The sequence below is a fragment of the Myotis yumanensis genome, unplaced genomic scaffold (genome assembly GCF_028538775.1).
Source record: "Myotis yumanensis isolate MYYU_CA2020_CCGP unplaced genomic scaffold, mMyoYum1.0.hap1 SCAF_1, whole genome shotgun sequence".
NCBI lineage: Eukaryota > Metazoa > Chordata > Mammalia > Chiroptera > Vespertilionidae > Myotis > Myotis yumanensis.
In genome coordinates, this window is record NW_027223752.1 from 115,992,487 (window position 1) to 116,012,600 (window position 20,114).

Sequence of the window (20,114 nt, forward strand, 5' to 3'; positions counted from 1 at the left end):
TGGGGTAGAAAACTGCCTTGCATTTAGAGTGGGGTAAGAGGGGTGGTGTGTTATTCCCAAAGCATTTTGATATAAACTCATTTTATTTCTTCAGTGCCTATAAGGTGGAGTAAGAGACAGTTTTCTTTTTATAACTATAATGATTTGAAAAATCTGCTGAGTAATAGAGAGGTAAGAGGCATCTGTACTTGAGAACAGAAATTCCAGGGGATTCAGGGAACGTAAGTGACCTCTGCTGACAGGAGTCTCTGAAAATCTTCATTTATAATTCAGACTATACATATATATTTCTTTAGCACCTGTTCTGCACACAGCCCTTTTCTTCCCCATCTGGCTTTAATCTTCACAACTCAGGTAAATGCTGTTATTATCTCCACTTTCCAGGTGAGAAATTGAGGCTGAAAGGAATTAAATGACTTGTACAGAGTGACAGAGTTAAGCAGTGGAGCCAGGGTCCTCACCTAGGTGCTCTAGTGCCAGAGCCTGTTCCCCTAAACATTAAACCATGTGGCCATGTTCAGCACATAACAATTTAAAGGACTCAGACTGAGTAAGAAGAAATGGGCTCTAATCCTGGCCCTGCCATTAAACTTAGTGACCCTGATCAGTCACTCTTCTTCCTCGGCTTCCCAGTGTATGATGAAGTAGGTTGAGATAGAGGGTCTTTAAGGTTCGGTAAGTCTCCTATGGTCTGTGATTTCCTTTTATGGATACAGATGAGGAAATCGTTGGGTTATTGGAGGAAATGATTTCTAAGCTTCTTTTCCTAGTGGTTGTGATTTTTAGCTTCTTAGCTTTGAGAATCTTACCGTAGGGCCTCCATAATCCTGCTCACACATCTCTCTGTCTTATTGAACATTCCCCCCTGATCTCAGACACTGATCTCAAATACTGGTGCCAAGACCAGTGTTAAAGCAGTGGTTCTCACACTTGATTTGATGTGTTTAACTATGGCCTGAGCATCAGGCTTATTAAGAGCACTCCAGGTGGTTATAGTGTATATCCAAGGTTAGAATCACTTCAGTGCTTCCTAGTCAGTGATTTCATCTGCAGAAAAGGGAAAAGCCTCATCTGTAGGAGGCAGCACAAGTCCCAGACTGCTCTAGTTTTCATAACCAATGATGAACCTACTCTGTAGAGAAGCCTTATTGAGCCAAAAGCTGACATCCTTCTTGCTTCCATCTTGATAAGTCTCATATTGCTTGTTGGGCTTAGCCTTTGGTTAGCAGTAAATTTTAACACTCCCTCTGCCTTCAGCCAAGTCTCTAACTTGCCTACAGCGACGATGAGGTATATCTGGAATTTTATATTTTGCAAAAAGGAAGCAAAGAAATCGTTTATACAGTATCATTATATTTACTTAGACATAACCCACTCATTGAAAACACCTTTAAGGATGGAGTTCCTTTGAATATTAGTTGTGAAGTTAAGAATTTACTTTGAAAAGTGAACACCAAATAAGCAGTCCATGTAAGAGGCCACGTACCTTTCTCAGCTCTGTTACAGTTATGTTTAACTTTACTTATCATCAGCTTCAGCTGAACATATCTCTGTTGTGTAAGTTGACACTTTCTACAGCCACCAGCCTGGCAATGAAGCCAAATGCTTTGCTGAAGTGTAGGCAGGTCAGGCAGCAGAAGGTACTGAGGAATGTGCATTTGTCCTCCACCCAGGTCATAAAATTGGTTAAGGCATTGCTGGGCAACTAAAAGTCTTTTGGATTCCTTGCGTTGCCATTTGTTAGGATACTGGAAGAATATTCATTAACCTGATTAGAGAAGGTGGATAGCAAGGTGAGAGATTGAGTTTACTCCTAGTAAGTCTGTGATCTCTTTTAAGAGTCTCTTTGTGACTTCCTTACACAGGTAATATTTTCACCATCCCAAGAGTGACTAATGAGGGTATTAGACTTTTGAGTACGTTAAGTAGAGGGGCTATTCCTAAGCTTCACTCTGTATTATTTGCTAAATTGTGGAGAAAGCAGCAATATATCTAACCATTGAAAACACTTCTTATAGGCTTATACTGTGTAATCATGGCCAACAAAGTGTGGTGGGAGTTAGCTAAGTTCCTAGTGGTCTCCTAAACACCAGGGAAGGAGTAAAGACCATCTCCACCCCTCTCTTAACGTCTTCACCTTCAAGTCTCTGTCTTTTCAGAAGAGCAACCTTTTAGAGGCTGTGGAGCCTTAAACCAATTCAATTTTTAGCCTTTTAGGTGTTTTGGATGTATAATCTTGGAGATGAGTACCCATGGCAAAAGTTGATGGTACTGAACTCACAGTACTTTTGGAATTAGTCAGATAACTGGGCCAGATTGGGTATTCTTCATGGGGCAAAGGAGTATGAAAGAGGAAAAATACATTCCGTGTAAGCTGATTTCTGAAATTTGTATCTCCACCTAGATGATTACCCTGAGCTCCAGACTTGATACTTAATTGTCTACTTGACTGCTTCACTTGAATGTTAAATAAATATTTTAAATTTAACGTGTCCTAAAATTTGAATGCCTGGTTTTTACTACCATCAATTACTGCATCCCCAAATAAAACAAAATAAAAATAAGCAAACAACCCACCCTAATTCTTCTGCAATTTTCCTCATCTCAGTAACTGAAAACTCAATTCTTTCAATTACTCAAGCCAGAAATCATGGGGTCATTCTTGACTCCTTTTTCTCTCACATCCCACATCCAGTCCATTAACAAATATATTAACTTAAACTATAAAATATATACAGAATCTCCTCCCTACTACTACTACTGCCCTTATCCAAACCACCCTTTCTCTTGCCTGGATTACTGTAATAGCACCTGATTAGTCTTGTTTCCACTGTTGTTTCTCTACAACTGTCATCCGCGTAATAGCAAGTGGTAGCCTGTTAAGACATACAGATCATTCCATACCTACACTTAATATTCACCAGCTGATTCAGAGTAAATGCCAAAGTCATTTCACTGGCCTACAAGTCCTATCTGATCTGGGCTCCCTTCTTTCTGATTTCCTCTTCTGCCATCTTCCCCTTGCTTACTGTGTTTTAAAAAAAACAACTCCCCATGCTACTCTTTATACATAATAACCACATTTCTGCCTCAAGGCTTTTGCTTTTCCCTCTACTTGGAGTGTTTTCCCCACAGATACGAGTGGCCTACACCCTTATTTTCTTCATGACTGTGCTAAAATTTACCTCATTAGAAAGGCTTTCTCCCCACAACTCTCTGTCATATCTGGCATGTAGTGGGCCAACTAGAGGCAAAATGTGGTAGCTCTTCTGCTTGTTGTGTCGCCCAGTTCTCCCATGATGGTATTTTAGTTCATGTGTGGACATGGAGCTTACTCCTTCAAGTGCTTAAGATGGTCTTTAATATCTATTGACTGAAGAAATTTTCTTTGAGGAAGGGTGATCACTGAGAAGTGACCCAGTACTGTGGGAGAATTTGGCATGGTGGGAATAAGATCGAGCCAGCCTGACCCACTCGCTTCTGTAATGAGGAATTTTGCCTGGAAAAACAAAAAGACATTTCCTTTGTAACATCATATTTAGAAAACACCTCACACTGAGTAGTAGTGAGCAGATCTATTTGGCAAGCAGTGGTTATAGAGAGCTTGGGCCCTTGCTCAGTCCATTCCTGTCCTGGTGCTTCTAAGGCTGACCTGCGAAGCACAATCTGAGAGTAGCAGACTTTGGATTATTTTTAAGCCAAGAAAGCCAAGCCAGTCAGAGGGGAAACATGGGATCAGCCCATGATACACGGTAATAACAATTCCACAGGCTTTTAGTCTCAAATGAATGTTTTGTTGACATTTATCTATCCAAGGACACTGAATGTAGGCAGGGGCTAGAATTGTATCCGTTTGATATTGGGTATAGAACTGAAGCACAAAGTAATTAAAGAACCAGCAAAACTGGAATTTGGACCAGGCCTATTGATTCTCTTTCCCATCCTGGCCTAACTTTGAATTTATTGCTTTCAGATTACTATAACTGGTAAGGTATGGTGGAAAATATAGTTAAGCTCAAAGAAGGCTAGATTCAAAGAAGTAGCCTTCATCTCAGGCTTCTTGGATCCTTGAAACTTATCTAATTTTAAAATCACAGGTGCTGTTTCTTTCTTCCTAAGTGATCCCTAAAAGCAGAGAAGACTAACAGCCCCTAGCATGCCTAGAAATTCCTTAAGATTGGGTTCATTGAGATTACTACAAATCAGATGCATAAGTCAGATTCTTAAGCTGTTAATAAAGTCTCTTGGGACACTGGTTGAATTTCCTGTTCCTTCCCTTCTTCCTCTTGTGAAGACTAATTTGCTGGATTTCTTCTTTCCTGGCAGAGCCTTGGCCATTAACATTCATCAGATAACTTCTCCAGGAATTCATTGTTTTTACATACATACCTTGAAGTAGGACTTGATTTTAGGTGTTTGATCTCAGAGATTCCTCATTTCCTTAAGGGTATATATGACATTGGACCTAAACTACAATCGTTAGTGAGGGTGTTTTAAGAAAAACCATGACTGGTAGAGGAGATGATAATAGCTTCTGTTTTCATTTTCTTTAAAGGATGGCTTACTTTAGGGCAGTTAAGCCTGTGCTCTCTTTGAGTAGGTTTACTTCACATTCTGTAATCCTAACCTGGTGTGTGCTTGAGCTGCTTTGGTGGATGGGAGATAGGGGATGGGGTTGGTTCCATTGCTCTAGTCTCAACTGAAATGCATGTTAGCAAAGCTGAATTTGAGAATGAGCCTAAAGACTGACTATATTAATAGAAGCAAGGCTCTGAGCCATTAGGTGGGGCCTTTGTATCCCATTCAGAGCTGGCTCCCATGGTAACTGTTCAACACTCTCACAGCTGCTCCTGATATCACTGGCCATAAACGGAGCGAGAACAAGAACGAAGGGCAGGATGCCATGATGTACTGCAAGTCAGTTGGCTACCCCCACCCAGAGTGGGTCTGGCGCAGGAAGGAGAACGGTCTGTTCATGGTGAGTAGGAGGCAGCCTGGGTCTCTGGTTACTAGATTTTCTCCTGGGGAGGCCCAGACATCTGGGCCAGTTGCTACAACTGCCATATTGGCATGGCTTCGGTCACCCTTTCTAGAGTCATGAATGGTCACAACATGAATCTGGAGGTCAGTGACAGTTTCTGTCCAGCAGGGAAACCCTATGGATGATTTGTTATTAACGCTGTCTGTCTGGTAAGGGATTAGACTGCTTGCCTTGAAGATTGAACATTGAAAGAGCTAACCCCAATCTTAAGCTTTTACTATTCTAGTCTGTTTATCCTAAAGAAAATTATGGTTTTTAAGTGGTCTTAATGTTTTTGGGGAAGACAAGGCAGAGAACAAAATGTTAGTATACTATTCCTGAAACACAGGATTAGGAATTAGGCAACCTGATGAGGCCCAAGGGCAGCCTTAGACATTGGAAAACTGACAGTATCTGTTCCAGGAAAAGGTTAAAAAAAAATATTTTCTAATCCCTGGCACGATTCTTTTTTTAAAAATCCTCACTTGAAGACATACTTTTTTATTGATTTTTTTAAAAATATATTTTATTGATTTTTTACAGAGAGGAAGGGAGAGAGATAGAGAGTTAGAGAGTTAGAAACATCGATGAGAGAGAAACATCGATCAGCTGCCTCCTGCACATCTCCTACTGGGGATGTGCCCGCAACCCAGGTACATGCCCTTGACCGGAATCGAACCTGGGACCTTTCAGTCTGCAGGCCGACGCTCTATCCACTGAGCCAAACCGGTTTCGGCTTGATTTTTTTTTTTAAGAGACAGAAAGAAACATTGATCAGTTGCCTCCTATACATGCCCCTACCAGGAATTGAACCCACAAACCTAGGTATGTGCCCTGACCAGGAATCAAACCCACAACCTTTCTGTGCATGGGACGACACTCCAACCAACTGAGCCAGGCCCGTGGCATGATTCTTTTTTTTTTTCCTTTTTCAAAGAATGTATCTTAGATTTATTAGGAGAAAGAGACCCTGAGGGTAATAATTTTCCATTCCCTTTCCAGGCCTTTTGGCAAAAGAAAAGCTGATAATCTAGATGAATTTTTTCTATTTCTCTTTTTTTTTAAATTAAATCTTTATTGTTGAAAGTATTGCATATGCCCTCTTCTCCCCGCCGTGCCCCCCCCCCCCCCCCCCATTGACTCCTTCTAGCCTGCCCCCACTACCCACTCCAGGCCTTCACCACCCTATTGTCTGTGTCCATGGGTTATGCATATATGTATACAAGTTCTTTGGTTGAACCCTTCCCACCCAGTCACCCATCCTTACCTTCCCTCTGAGATTCAGCATTCTGTTCCATGCTTCCACATCTCTGGATCTATTGTAATCAGTTTATTTTGTTGATTAGATTCAAGATATGAGTGAGATAATGTGATATTTGTCTTTCCCTGATTGACTTATTTTGCTTAGCATAATACTCTCCATGCTGTCTCAAAGGCTAAGAGATCCTTCTTTTTTTACTGCTGCATAGTATTTCATGGTATAAATGTACCATGGCTTTTTTATCCACTCATCCACTGATGGGCACTTGGGCTGTTTCCAGATCTTAGTTATTGTAAATTGAGCTATTGTAAATTGTATATGAACATAGGGGTGCATACATTCTTTCTGATTGGTGTTTCATGTTTCTTAGGATATATACCTAGAAGTGGAATCACTGGGTCAAATGGCAGTTCCATTTTTAATTTTTTGAGGGAACTCCATACTGTTGCCCATAGTAACTCTGTACCAGTCTGCATGCCCACCAGCAGTGTACTAGGTTTCCCTTTTCTCCACATCCTCCCAGCACTTGTCATTTGTTGATGTGATGATGGTAACCATTCTGACAGGTGTGAGGTGATACCTCATTGTCGTTTTAATTTGCATCTCTCTGATGATCAGTGACTTTGAGCATTTTTTCATATGTCTCCTGGGCTACTGTATGTCCTCTTTGGAGAAGTGTCTATTTTGGTACTTTGCCCATTTTTTAATTGGATTGTTTGTCTTCCTTCTGTTAGGAATTCCTTATATATTTTGGATATTAACCCTTTATCAGATGTATCATTGCCAAATATGTTCTCCAATACAGTGGGCTCCTTTTCATTTTGATGATAGTTTCTTTTGCTGTGCAGAAGGTTTTTTTTATTTTGATGTAGTCCCATTTGTTTATTTTCTCCTTAGTTTCCTTTGCCCCTAGTAGATGTATCTATACACATATTGCTACAAAGAGATGTCTGAGATTTTTCCTGCCTGTGGTTTCTTCTAGGATTTTTAGGGTTTCACAACTTATATTTAAGTCTTTTATCCATTTTGAGCTTACTCTTTTGTATGGTGTAAGCTAAGCTGGTGGTCTAGTTTCATTTTTTGCATGTATCTCTCCAGTTTTCCCAACATGATTTATTGGAGAGACTGTTGTGACTCCATTGTATGTTCTTGCCTCCTTTGTCAAATATTAATTGAGCATAATGGCTTGGATCGATTTCAGGGATCTCTGTTCTGTTCCATTGATCTATATTCCTGGTCTTGAGTCAGTACCAGGCTGTTTTGATTATAGTGGCTTTGTAGTATAACTTGATATCTTGTACTGTGATCCCTCCAACTTTGTTCTTCTTTCTCAAGATTGCTGTGGATATTCATTTTTGGTTTCATATAAAGTTTTTGGAGTATTTAGTCTAGATCTGTGAAATATGCTATTGGTATTTTAATAGGGATTGCATTGAATCTGTAGATTGCCTTGTATAGTATGGACATTTTAATGATGTTAATTCTACCAATCCATGAGTACGGTATATTGTTCCACTTGTTTATATCTTTTTTCAATGTCTTGTAGTTTTCCGAGTACAAGTCTTTTACTTCCTTGGTTAAGTATATTCCTAAGTGTCTTAATGTTTTGTTGCAATGGTAAATGGGATTGTTTGTTTAGTTTCTCTTTCTGAGAATTTATTATTGGTGTATAAAAAGCCATCAATTTTGGGGTGTTGTTTTATCCTGCTACATTCCCAAATTCATTTATTAAAATTAATAGTTTGTTGGTGGAGTTTTTAATGTTTTCTGATTTCTATGTACAGTATATTATCTGTGAATAATGAGAGTTTTACTTCCTCCTTTTGAATTTATATGCCTTTTATTTCTTCTTCTTGTCTGATCACTGTGGCTAGGACTTGGAGAACTGTGTTGAATAAGAGTGGTGAAAGTTGACATCCCTGTCTTGTTCCTATTCTTAGGGGAAATGGTTTTAATTTTTGCCCATTGAGTATGATGTTGGCTGTAGGTTTGTCATATATGGCCTTTATTATGCTGAGGTCTGATCCCTTTATTCCCACTTTGCTGAGAGTTTTAATCAAATATGGGTGTTGGATTTTGTGGAATAATTTTTCTGCATCTTGATATGCTCATGTGATTTTTATCTTTCAATTTATTTATGTGATGTATCATGTTTATTGATTTCTGGACATTGTACCAGCCTTGCATCCCTGGAATAAATCCCACATGGTCATGGTGTATGAACTTTTTAATATATTGCTGGATCCGATTTGCTAATATTTTGTTGAGGATTTTAGCATCTAGGTTCATCAGGGATATTGGCCTGTAATTCTCTTTCTTTGTAGTGTCTTTATCTGGTTTTGAAATTAGGATAATTGTTGGCCTTATAAAAAGAGCTTGGAAGTGTTCCTTCCTCTTGGATTTTTTTGAATAGTTTGAGGAGTATAAGTGTTAGTTCTTTGAACGTTTGGTAAAACTCCCCTGTGAAGCCGTAGGGACGCCTGCCCTGTAGCATGATTCTTGATGGTATTGGGAAAGTCAAAGCTTTAAACTCTTCGTTTCTCTCTGATTCACTGATGTTTGGTTAATCTCCTTTTTTATCAGAGGAGTGTCATATGCATTCCTCCTGTTCCCAGTCCTTGTATGCCCAACACTGTCCTTATCAGGTATACTTATTAATTATCAGTCTTCAGAATCAGAAGGACCTGGCGACCATCAAATCCAATTTCTTCAGAAAGGTTACCTGTTAACCAAGGTAAATTAGTGACAAAACCAAGGATCAAATCTAGTTTATTAAAAACTTTTAAGTCCTGCCCTGGCTGGTTTGGCTCAGTTGTTAGAGCTTTGGCCTGTGGACCAAAGGGTCATGGGTTCGATTTCCAGTCAAGGATACGTATCTTGGTTGCAGGGGCGCATGTAGGAGGCAGCCAGTCAGTGTGTCTCCCTCACGTTGATGTTTCTTTCTCTCCTCTCCCCCCCTTCCTTTTTCCCTTTCTCTTTCTCTAGAAATCAATGGAAAAAATATCCTTGGATGAGGATTTTTAAAAAAAAAGTCAATTTTTCTTCACATTCTATGACCTCTCAATAATGTTATGTTAGGTGTTGATAAGGACTAACCTGACTAGCGTTCAGAAACCCTTTAATAAGGGGATTGGGATGAGGAATGGAGAGGTGAAGATACTGCATTTAGTCTTTTCAGAGCAGGCTCTGAAAGAGCAACAAAACATTTAGAATTTTGCAGTGCTTAGCAAGGAAATGCCCTTTATTGGTCCCTGGTGGGAGGACCTTTGAGCTTTGGTCAGAGCAGTTTGGGGTTTCCTCATTGGGTATTTTCATCTCCTGTTCTCATGACCACGGAATCTTAAGTATCTGTTATATTTTGAAAAACATTTAAAATCAAACATTGGTACTTCCTCTTTCTGTCAAGCTGTATATCATAGGTTAATGCCTTTGAAAACCATTTTGTTTGAACGGCCTAAATTTAGTGGAGTGCTGAGACAAAATGCTTTCAAGTTTTTCTAGACACTGATTTCAGCAATTTCCTAACACGTTTCTGGACAAATCCCGTAGTTTTCTTGGATCTCTTATTCTAAGTCACTTATTTTCATCTTTGTGTATTCTCACTTTCTTTGCTCCTGAGCAGGATATTGCCAATAACTCTGGCCGCTTCTTCATCATCAACAAGGAAAATTACACTGAGCTGAGCATCGTGAACCTCCAGATCACAGAGGACCCTGGCGAGTATGAATGTAATGCCACCAACTCCATTGGCTCTGCCTCCGTCGTTACCATCCTCAGGGTACGGAGCCACCTGGCCCCACTCTGGCCTTTCTTGGGAATCCTGGCTGAAATCATCATCCTTGTGGTGATCATTGTTGTGTATGAGAAGAGAAAGAAGCCTGATGAAGTTCCTGACGGTAAGAGCATCCCTACAAAATAGCTATAATGTTGAGGTGGTTTTGTTGGGTGGTGTCTAAGGATATTGGGATTCAATCCCAAAAGGAGAGAAGGAAAATTCTTTTACTGGTTTCTCATCCACTACTCCCAAAATTAGAGCTCTAATATTAGCTCTGTCCTTCCACTTGAGTGTTCTCCAGACCCCAGTCCTATCTGCCCTTTAGGCCCCATGTGGGGAATGGGCAGCTGTTAATTTTTTTGTTCAGCTCTGTCCTCCTTCAATACAGATCATCAGGCAGATTGAGCTTGAGGAGAATTCAAGTCAAGCCTAGAAGCCACCCCAAGATCGCAGGCCACCTGGCCTTTCAGGCAGATTTAAGGTATCTAATTGGTTGTGACATAGTTGCCTGATGTAGCCCCTGTAGGTCACTCACTGCCCACATTTAGTCGGACTGTTCTCAGGAAAAGCTATCGGAACAAGCCAGCCTTTGATTCTCTTGGTTGGTTCTTTCAGTAGATTTTCAACATTCTGGTAAAGCCAGCACCTACTGTTTGACTTTTCTGTGTCTCACAGACTAGAATGATGGAGAGCTTCTGATGCCTCCCCCCAACCCCAAGCAGTAACACCTGGAGTTCATACCAGAGGCGGCACCCCCCAAGGGTCAGAGAAGGGCTGATCTTAGCAGCAAAACTATAGAGAATTGTTAAGCATTGGAAAGAAAAAGAATCTTAGATTGTTGGACATGCTTAGAATCAGGAAAGTCCAGAGGCATTTTTGTATGTTTTTTGTCATACATGTTTCTATTTCTAACCCAATTGATTATAATTGGGGGAAACTACTGATGGACACTTGGATCAGTAGTTCTTCAGATTTCTAACTAGCTTCTCATCCCCACCTTCCTGCCCTATAGCATCACCAGTAAAAACAAATTAATTGGCCAGCCAGCTATTACCACCACTTGCCTGTCACTGACTAGGCTAGAAGGGTGTGCACTTAAGCTCAGTGGAGGCTGACTTTGAGTGATGTGAAGATGCTAGCTCCAATTCGACTGTCCTGGGCCTGTGCTTGTGCACTGTGGTATTATTCCCTGCCCCACAGTGGTGTCCCTGTCCTGTGGCTGAACAGTGGTGGGACTGTACCACCCACCCTGTGTGTCGGGGAGAACACTAAGGGAAGTCTGTGATGTCACAGACTGTGCAGCCCTGAAGGAATGCAGTGAATTCCAACTCTTTGGAAGGACAGGTTTGAGAGCAAGAGCCATTTCCCCTTCTTTTCCTTTTGTTTCAGCAACTCCTGATTCTTTTTGCCTGCGTTAAGTAGAGTGAGTATTAGAGTGAAGCTAGTGGAAAGGTTTTTTGTTAACACTAACATTGCACATGGGAAGACGAGGTGGACTCAAGATGTACATTCAGCAATTATCTAGATGGAGGGATGGGGTAGACTTAGGCTGGAAGCAGATAGGCCTTTGTAAATAAATGAGTCAGTTCCCTGCAACATAAGTGTTCCAAGGATTTTTACTTTCCTTCTCCTAAGTCCATAGAACTGTTCTATGTAATACAATTGTTTTCTTGGGGTTTTCATATATGTATTGTGCTTTTCCTTTATATTTTTCTTCTTCTGCTACAAACTAGGACTCCCAAGGCAGAATTAGGGACAAGTTGACTATATGGTTTCAGCATTGGCTCTTTGGGAGCAGTTATGCCTCAATCCCAAAAAGGCCTTTTTTAAATCCCCTCAGAATGCTTTTGAGTTACTAAGTATCGCCATTATCAGTCTTCCCTTTGGAAATGTTGAGAAGCAAAACGTCAGTTAGAAAAAGACAGGTATGGGCTTCAAAACCAGTTTTTTAAAGTTTTAAGATGAGGCTGGCTGCCACTCTTTTGGCAGAGTGACACTGGCTTAGCACGCAGCCTGGGCAGAGGTTCCAGTCTTCCTGTGGGAAGCACTTCTTTTCTAGGCTGCGCTCCAGCATATGTGGAAGGCTTTCAGGTTGGATTTGAGAAATGGGTAGCATTATTTTGATCTGGCATGTGCTCACACCTGCCCAGGGAAGCAGCTCTTTTTTGAAGAGCTCCATGGTAGTTGAACTCAAATGGGGCCAGTTGGTTACAGGAGACATCTGTGGCCAGCAAATCTTCTGCACGGCTTCTTGGAGGGAAACTACTTCTTTTAAGCTAAATTATTATAGACAGTGAATGAATCCTACCTAAGAGATTACTACAGGGTAAGTGCAAAGTAAAACCTCCTTGCTCCAATCTCTTAGAAGAATAATGCAAGCAGATTTTACTTTTTGTTGTTGAATTGGGGTGAAAAAATCTGGGATGCTGGAATCACTGCAGTGTTTGCCTACTCTTCATTCCCTCCCTGACAGCCAGTGTGGTCCAGGCTCCATTGTCTATCTCCATTTCCCTGCCCTTGCTCCATCATTTCCATCCCATAATTTTCTCCTTGTCCCTCTGCCTGCCCCTCTTTTTCTTCTTCTGTCCTGAAAGTAATCATTAAAAAAAAAAAAAGTTTATTGTTCTCAATGAGTTTTCCTGATGCTGTGGCTTTTTCTTTTTTAGCCAGTTTCCCCTCAACTTCTATACAATTTGTGTGAGAGCAGATGCACTGCATATGCTTTCTCCCTCCCCCCCCCCCCAACTCACACACAGACATATGCATACACTCCTTTTTGTATTGAATGATTTCAAAACAACATGATGTCTGATACAAATTTGGAGTTTTAGAGATAAATTTTTATCTGGCTTTGTGTTGACTTATTTATGTTACAGTCAAACCTCGGTTCTCGAACAATTCCCATCTCGAACAATTTGATTCTCAACCTGACAACCTCATGTTGATACATGAACATGACAAAAAGCGTGTCTCAGGCCACAAAAGAGAGAATGGAGTGTGTGTCAGTTTACCACTGAACCTGCTATTGTTAACATCTCAGAAAATTGTGCTGTAAATATTTTTTTGCTTTTTTGCTTTTGTTGGTGGGGAAGTGGAGGATTAGCACAATTTCAAAACATAAAGAGGCCATCAAGAGTACTGTTGTTGCTAATGGTGTGGAAGTGCTCATGAAGCAATTTTTATAGGCAATTGAAGAGGTAGAAAAATTGTTGATTTGGATAAGTGAAAAGCAGTTTGCTGGTGATAGCATTTCAGAGGTAATGATAATGTGAGAAAGCAGAGATGCTGCATGCTGACCTGAAGGACACCCCTGGAACGTGTGTTGAAAGTGATTCGGTTAAGGCTAGTAGGGGGTGGTTCCATAAATTGAAAAAGTATTTGTTTATAGATTAAACAGAATATTAATATACTGTATATATAAGAATGAAACAGAATCATTTGGGGGTCTGGAATAGATTTATTCAATTTACATTATTTCTTATAGGAAAAAAATGATGCAGTTTTCGAACAAATCTCCTCTCAAACAGCTTTCCAGAATGAATTAAGTTCGAGAACCGAGGTTCCACTGTATTATGAAAAGGAATTTTCATAAGCCCATCATGCTTTTTCTCTGTCAAATAGGTACTTCCTTATCAAGATATATCTATGATTTAATTCTGACTCACCAAACTTTTTCATACTCAAAAATTCGTATAAAACTCATAGTATTTATTAGGGAGGGCATGTTTGTGGGTTCTTGATAACTCAACTCATTATTAGAAAAGCACTAAGTAAGTAATACAAAAGCATATAAACACAAATTTGAACTTAAGAGTTTAGTCTAAACGTTTCACTAGAAAAGCAAATATTGCTTTAGATTTCTCACATAGAAAATTTTGAGGTTAACGTTTAGCTGCTTCCAGAAAAAAAAGGGGGGGGGGGTGTTTTTGTGTACTGGAGTATACTCAGGATATCTTATAAATGAAACACATCTAAATCCCTGTTATGGTCTCTTTGTGGATTGGTGCAGTTGGTTGTCTTATAGGTAGATGATCTGCAAATCACCTTTTACCTTCAGTGTTTTCAGTTACAGGTGAATCATGGAGCCAAATAAGGCCTTTGTTTTTTCACTTTACTCACCTCTTGACTATGTTCTCTGAAAACGTTAAATGGTAATTCTCTAAAGACTAGGTCCAGCTAGCATTCCTCTGGCCTTCCATCCATCTTTATAGTGGGACACATGCTTAGAGCACATGTTCTGTGTGGGTTCCCTGCTGACTGAACCCAGGATATTAGTGTGTGCTTTCAAAACCCCTCCCCAACCCCCTGTGGAGATGGGATGGATTGGCTTAGTCATGGGGACCTTACAGCTTACTGGATATTTCAGTGACCTCAAATGAAATTTAGGAAAATGCTATTATCAAAGAGTTTCCTACTTCCACATTAGGGGGATAATTTTTATGTCAGTTAAAGGGACTCTTCCTTTAAGTTATGATAGAGAAGAGGCCTGGTGGTGGTGGTGGTGGTGGTGGTGGTGGTGGTGGGCGTATTTTTAGAGGCTCTGATATAACCAAACTCTAAAATCTATTAGTTGGGTAAAGCATTTGGTAGCATATGAAGATTTACCATGTTGAAAAAAAATGCGACGCTTAAAAAAAAAATTAAAAAATAATATATATATATATCTATAGATATCTATATCTACATATATATATTACTGATTTTACAGAGCGGAAGGAAGAGGGAGAGAGAAACGTGATTGGCTGCCTCCTATGCGTCCCCTACTGGGGATTGAGCCTGCAACCCAGGCATGTGCCCTGACCAGGAATCAAATCAGCAACCTCTCGGTGTACGTGAGGATGCCACACCGGCCAGGGCAAGAGATGCAGCTCTTTAACATGTTGAACACACATTCGTTATCTCTTAACTAAGGGTCATTAGGATCAATAAGTTACCTTATGGAGGAAATACAATAGGACCACATAAGGAAGGAAATTGGAAGTAACTAATCTCATTTGGTTATTCTATTCTGCTGTAATCAGGCAGCATTAAAGTGGGTTTAGAAACCATAAAACCCCATCCTTCATGAGATGAAGGCAGTGAAAAAGGACCTTTGACCAGACAGTCCACTCTTGGTCATTTTGACTTTAAAGCCATCTTTTTGGAGGTGATATTATATCAGGTAATCTGTTACTTATTAGGCAGGCAGTTAGCTCTACATTGTGAGGTGCACCTGGGGTCAGAGGGGTGAGGGCTACAGTGCATTTGGTTGGGAAGACCAGATGCCGAGAAATCAGTGTGTGCAACAGCTCCACCAGGAACTTGGCTCATAAGATGGATTCCAGAAGCATCTTGTTTCCATTCTCCCCCAGTCCTCTTTTTCTCATCTAGCTAGTGGCTGTAATACCCAGATGGAGAGGACAGTCATTGTTTAAGCAGCTGTCTTTTGGCCTGAGGGTTTGGGGGTATGTTGATACTTGTCGGTTACTATGACTTCTTTTTTTTCCCCCCTCAATTGCATCAAACCCTTAAAACATGGTGGTAAGTGAGCGATATGCATGCTTTTGGAGTTTGTTTAATCTCCGCTTCAGTCTATACAGTGCATAGTTCATAATGTTAACACTTTCCTTCAAGTTTACTTCATTCACTTTCACAACTAACTTGGATTTCAGTTTGCTGTTTAAATCCTCATTTACTTTGATTTTTGTACCTTTTTTTTGTAGTTCTGTTTTTCCCCCCTCTCCTGATTTCCCTGTGAGGGTCAAGTTGTTTTTTGTCTGACCTGTAAGGGAGAGTGGTGCTGCTGTCAGTCCAGGAACTAGGGGACACGAAGCTGTTTGTAAATGTGAAAGTGGATTTGGGGAGAGAGATGATGGGGCTTGTGAGATTTAGACACGACTGTGAACAACAGCTGCTCCCACTCGCAGGCATGGCGGCTACACTAGAGCCACTGTTGCTACAATCCCTACTGCAGCCCTTTGCACGTTATGGACTGGACGTTCCTCAGATGCCAGGGCATATCTTCTGCAAAAGAAAGAAAAGCTGTGGCGTGACTGCTGGGGTTGGTGCTGACAGCGACATGCTTTAAGAAGAATTATCCTGGCTGTTGCAATTCCCTCTCCCCTGCTTTTTCTTTTAAAGTTGGGATAGATGGAAGGTATTCTTGAATTGCTATCTTGCTTTAGAATTTTGTATTTTTGGGTTCACAGCCAGAGCACTAAAAATATTCCGAGTTTGCTTCTGTGTCTTTTCCTTTAAGTCCCTGAGTGCTTAGTTCTAGCATGTAGCTGAGCTGGCTTGGCCGGGATGCTGAGAGCATTAGGGTGTCAGGTGAGGGAGGATTTAGGCTGGGCTTGTGTGTTAGTACTTGCGTGTCTTTGTATATCTTCACTGCATACACAGCACACAGATGTCGGGGTGTGCTTAAGTCTTAGTTTGTTCTCTGTATCTGTTTGATGGTACTGTTGTCAGTAGTAGAATCCTGTGGACACTGATGTGTCGCTAGCCTGTGGTTTTGGCTAATAAGTTGTTGGTATGTGGTTAGTTTTTTGTTTTGTTTTTTAAATCTGTTTTTGCTCCAGTCACTGTGTGTGCTGGCAGTGGCTTTGCCTCTCCGTTGCCTCAAAGGAACAGGTGGAGCAATGTCTCCCTCTGACAGACATTCCTCCTGATGTGTGCTCCTGCGGACGCCTGCACCGAGACTGTGATCTCCATAACTGCTTCATGTGCACCAAGCCCCCTTGTGGAATCCTGCTGAGAGTTTTTCCAGAAGCCTTCAGTGAAACCAAACCATTCTGAATCATTTAATCTATCCGACTTTTGTAAAACTAAGAGCACTTGTTCCTTCCCCTTTGTGGGCCTTAAAAAAAATTCTATGTATGTATAGCCCTGCTTACATGGGATCAAGTTGCCCTTAGTTGAAATAGGGAATAAAAACTTATAAATCAGAATAATAAAATACCAATTTAAGAAGGCTTCTAAACTCAGATAATGGGAGCTTTAATTAAAAAAATAAAAAGATCTCTGGCTCATCTGGGTTTGGGTTCTGGTTCTGGCCAGGGCACAAGAGCGAGCCATCTGTATCTGAAGTCTTTTCCAGAGGGATGTCACCACTACTCAGCTTCCCTGCTGTGTCACAGAACATCCTCTTGTTGCTACACTTGGCATAGCCCAGCCTGGCTGACCCTGGCTGAACTATTGGGGCTTCCTCTTCCTCAATCTTATTCTCCAGACTACAGACTCAAAACAGCAGGAACAGTGTCCTTTGGGGAAGTGAGGATGTGTGGCTAAATGTATAGAACATACACATCCATCTACATTGTAGGATTGAGCTAAAATTGTACATGCATTCACCATAAGAAAACAAACAGCAGGATTTTACAACTGAAATGTTGGTTTGTCTTCTCATCTATTTAAGAGTGAACCACTGGAACTTGGGGACAAGATGAGTACAATAACATTGCAGCCTATCTGTCCGCTATAGTTGCAGTTTTTCATGACAAGCATTCAAAGTGTTAACTAAAACCATTGAAACAGCATATCTGCCATTAAATACTTGAATCTAGAAATAATAACTCCATGAGTGTTTTGCACCTCCAGATGGAATGGCCTTGAATAAATGCTATGTTTTTGCCACTTGACGTTTGTTGTTCTATTAATCCATATGCAATCTCACACTTTTCTCCTTTCTTCTCCTGTCTATCAATGGATTCTAAAAAAAACTGAACACCTGTGCAGATGACGAACCAGCTGGGCCAATGTAAGTACTTTATTGGGCATTGAGTGACTAGCATCAGATTGAATTATTTTGCATTCATGTTTTAATCGGTGGAGTAGCTAAGATTGTAGGGAAGACTCTGCAGCCTGACATGCAGGTGGCTAATGGACAGGCTATTTCAGTAGCAATATAAAATAGAATACCATCTGTTTGAAATTCTGCATGTCCCATATGCTTAAATTGATATTGTGGGGAAAATGACCAGTATATCTGAGACTTTAAGTTCATACTATATGGTTCCATTAACAATTCCATGTATCCAGAACATGGAATTGCAGATTTGGATCAATCCAGGATTAGAATTTCCTAGAGTTGGAGACCAAACAGTGCCCCAAGTTGTGCCAGAGGACCCAGAGCTGCCTCTGTAATTGAGTGTCATTTGTCATTTGAGAAAAGAATGGCGCTCAATAGAGAAAAAAAAAAAACTTATTCTAACCTTATAGTAACTATCGTTTATAAGTCACAGGGAAAGTTACCTGTATATTCTTTAACTTGAGAGTCGAAAGGATCGATTAACTGAAGATATGTAGGCACTTTACCCAGGGAGTATTTTTATGTACAAACATTGTGCAGTGAACTTCCTTACACCAGGGATGGCAGTGAGTGAAAGAGTCCCTGTATTTCCATGTGTTATACTTTCCAAAGATGGCTACTGACTTTGAGTTTAACTCTTGTAATATAATTTTTCCTCCAAAGGAAAACCAACTCTACCAACAATCACAAAGATAAAAACTTGCGCCAGAGAAACACAAATTAAGTACTACTTATAATGTAAGTATGACCTTCTTTAGAAGTTTTAAAAATTATATTGAAATGAACGTGGCTCTGTTGACCCTGTTACAAATTCTTCAGTATTTGGTGTTATGCTGCAAGATCTTTTCGTTCATTTCAGAGCAGCTCAGACTGATGGAACCCATTATGTAGCAGCTGGAAAGGACCGTTTTTCAGCTGCATTGTTTCACATATTTATATAAACGCCATTTCAAAATATGTATGATGCTTCAAAATTACACTTTGCACTACTGTTTACTTATATCTTTTAAAAGAGGTAACGATTAAATTGTCATCTTTCGAGGTGGGATATTCCCAGAGGCCAGTTAGTCCCCCTCTGCTTCTGAGGGCAAGGCAAGACCCATAGCTAGGACAGCGGGCCCCAGTGCCTTCCTGTCCGGCACATGGAGATCAGAATTTCACACCGCATCCCTGAGCATGCTGTTTGAAACAAAGCCTTGTTTTATGTGGCACTTAGTTCTTAAGTTAGGCTTTTAATTTCCAAATACTCTTTTTTTTTTTTTTTTTACAGATCTTTAGGTTCCTGAAACTGGTGGCAACATAACCTGCTAAATTTTCTGCTTGGACCTTTTTGGTTCTCTCCCATTTAAGTGAGCAGCACCACGACGACTGTCTAAAGCATGCCTTATTTAGCCTCTCCTGTAAGGGTGACCTAGCAGGTACATTTCAAATAATGCTTCAGTGTAGAAGGTGTAAACTATTTTGGGCTTGATGTGCTGTGAATGTTGCTTCCTTTTCCTTTATTAAAGTATTTAAATAGAAGTGAAAAGGTCCTCTGAGGATCGGATCATGCATGCGCCATTTTTTACTTACTGCGACTGTTAATATGGCAAAATGCACTGCTGCCATCTAGTGATACATTTTTGTAAAGTACAGCAAAACCTACAAATAAATACAGTATATAAATATATATATTTATATTTTGGGGGGGTGGGAGAAATACAAAATAAAATGCTTGTTTCAGTTTTAAGCTGCTAATATTCCTTATTGTATGTTGTCAGTTGAGGAAATTGTGCAGTTCTGGTACAAAAGATGAGTAATATAAACTGAAATCTGTAATTTTAAGGGCTTAACCTACGATTCTAATAAGAAGTTGGAATAGTCCACTGAATGGCATAATGAATTTCAGTATATATGTATGATTACTTTTTAAGTGATTATTTTTCCGTTTGCTGAATCATGTAAATTCTTATATCTTTTTGCACTGATCTGTTGAACCTTATTGTACATTTAATTAAGGCAAACTTTTATAATTTATCTTTAGTTTTCAGTGACCTTGAAATATTCTAGCATGGTATTCTATGCAACTAGTTATACTTTGGGGTTAACACTGTATTTTTTCACATTGATTTAATGGTTGAGTGTAGATTTTTCTCACTCAATAGGGTTCTCTCACTCAGTATGTAACCGTAGATGCATGTACTCATGTTTTGTGTAATTGTTGATGTGCAATGATGTATAGAAAAGTGGATTCACCGGTTTTTAAAAATAAAACATTGATAAAAGATGT

The 20,114-nt window shown here is 40.1% G+C and overlaps 1 protein-coding gene across 2 annotated transcripts in view; it reads left to right on the plus strand.

The window, feature by feature from the left end:
- The window catches only part of NPTN (neuroplastin), a 77,598-nt gene extending 57,487 nt beyond the window's left edge, over positions 1-20,111 (plus strand). The window contains exons 5-9 of one of the 2 annotated variants that reach the window (XM_070430651.1): positions 4,845-4,978; positions 9,904-10,177; positions 17,773-17,794; positions 18,509-18,583; positions 19,116-20,111. In XM_070430651.1, the coding sequence (XP_070286752.1) occupies positions 4,845-4,978; positions 9,904-10,177; positions 17,773-17,794; positions 18,509-18,569 (491 nt within the window). In that variant the 3' untranslated portion in view covers positions 18,570-18,583; positions 19,116-20,111. Of the gene's footprint in view, positions 1-4,844; positions 4,979-9,903; positions 10,178-10,444; positions 10,539-17,772; positions 17,795-18,508; positions 18,584-19,115 lie in introns of those variants that run through there. The other variant, XM_070430660.1, reaches the window with a different exon arrangement.
- Positions 20,112-20,114: the final 3 nt, after the last annotated feature.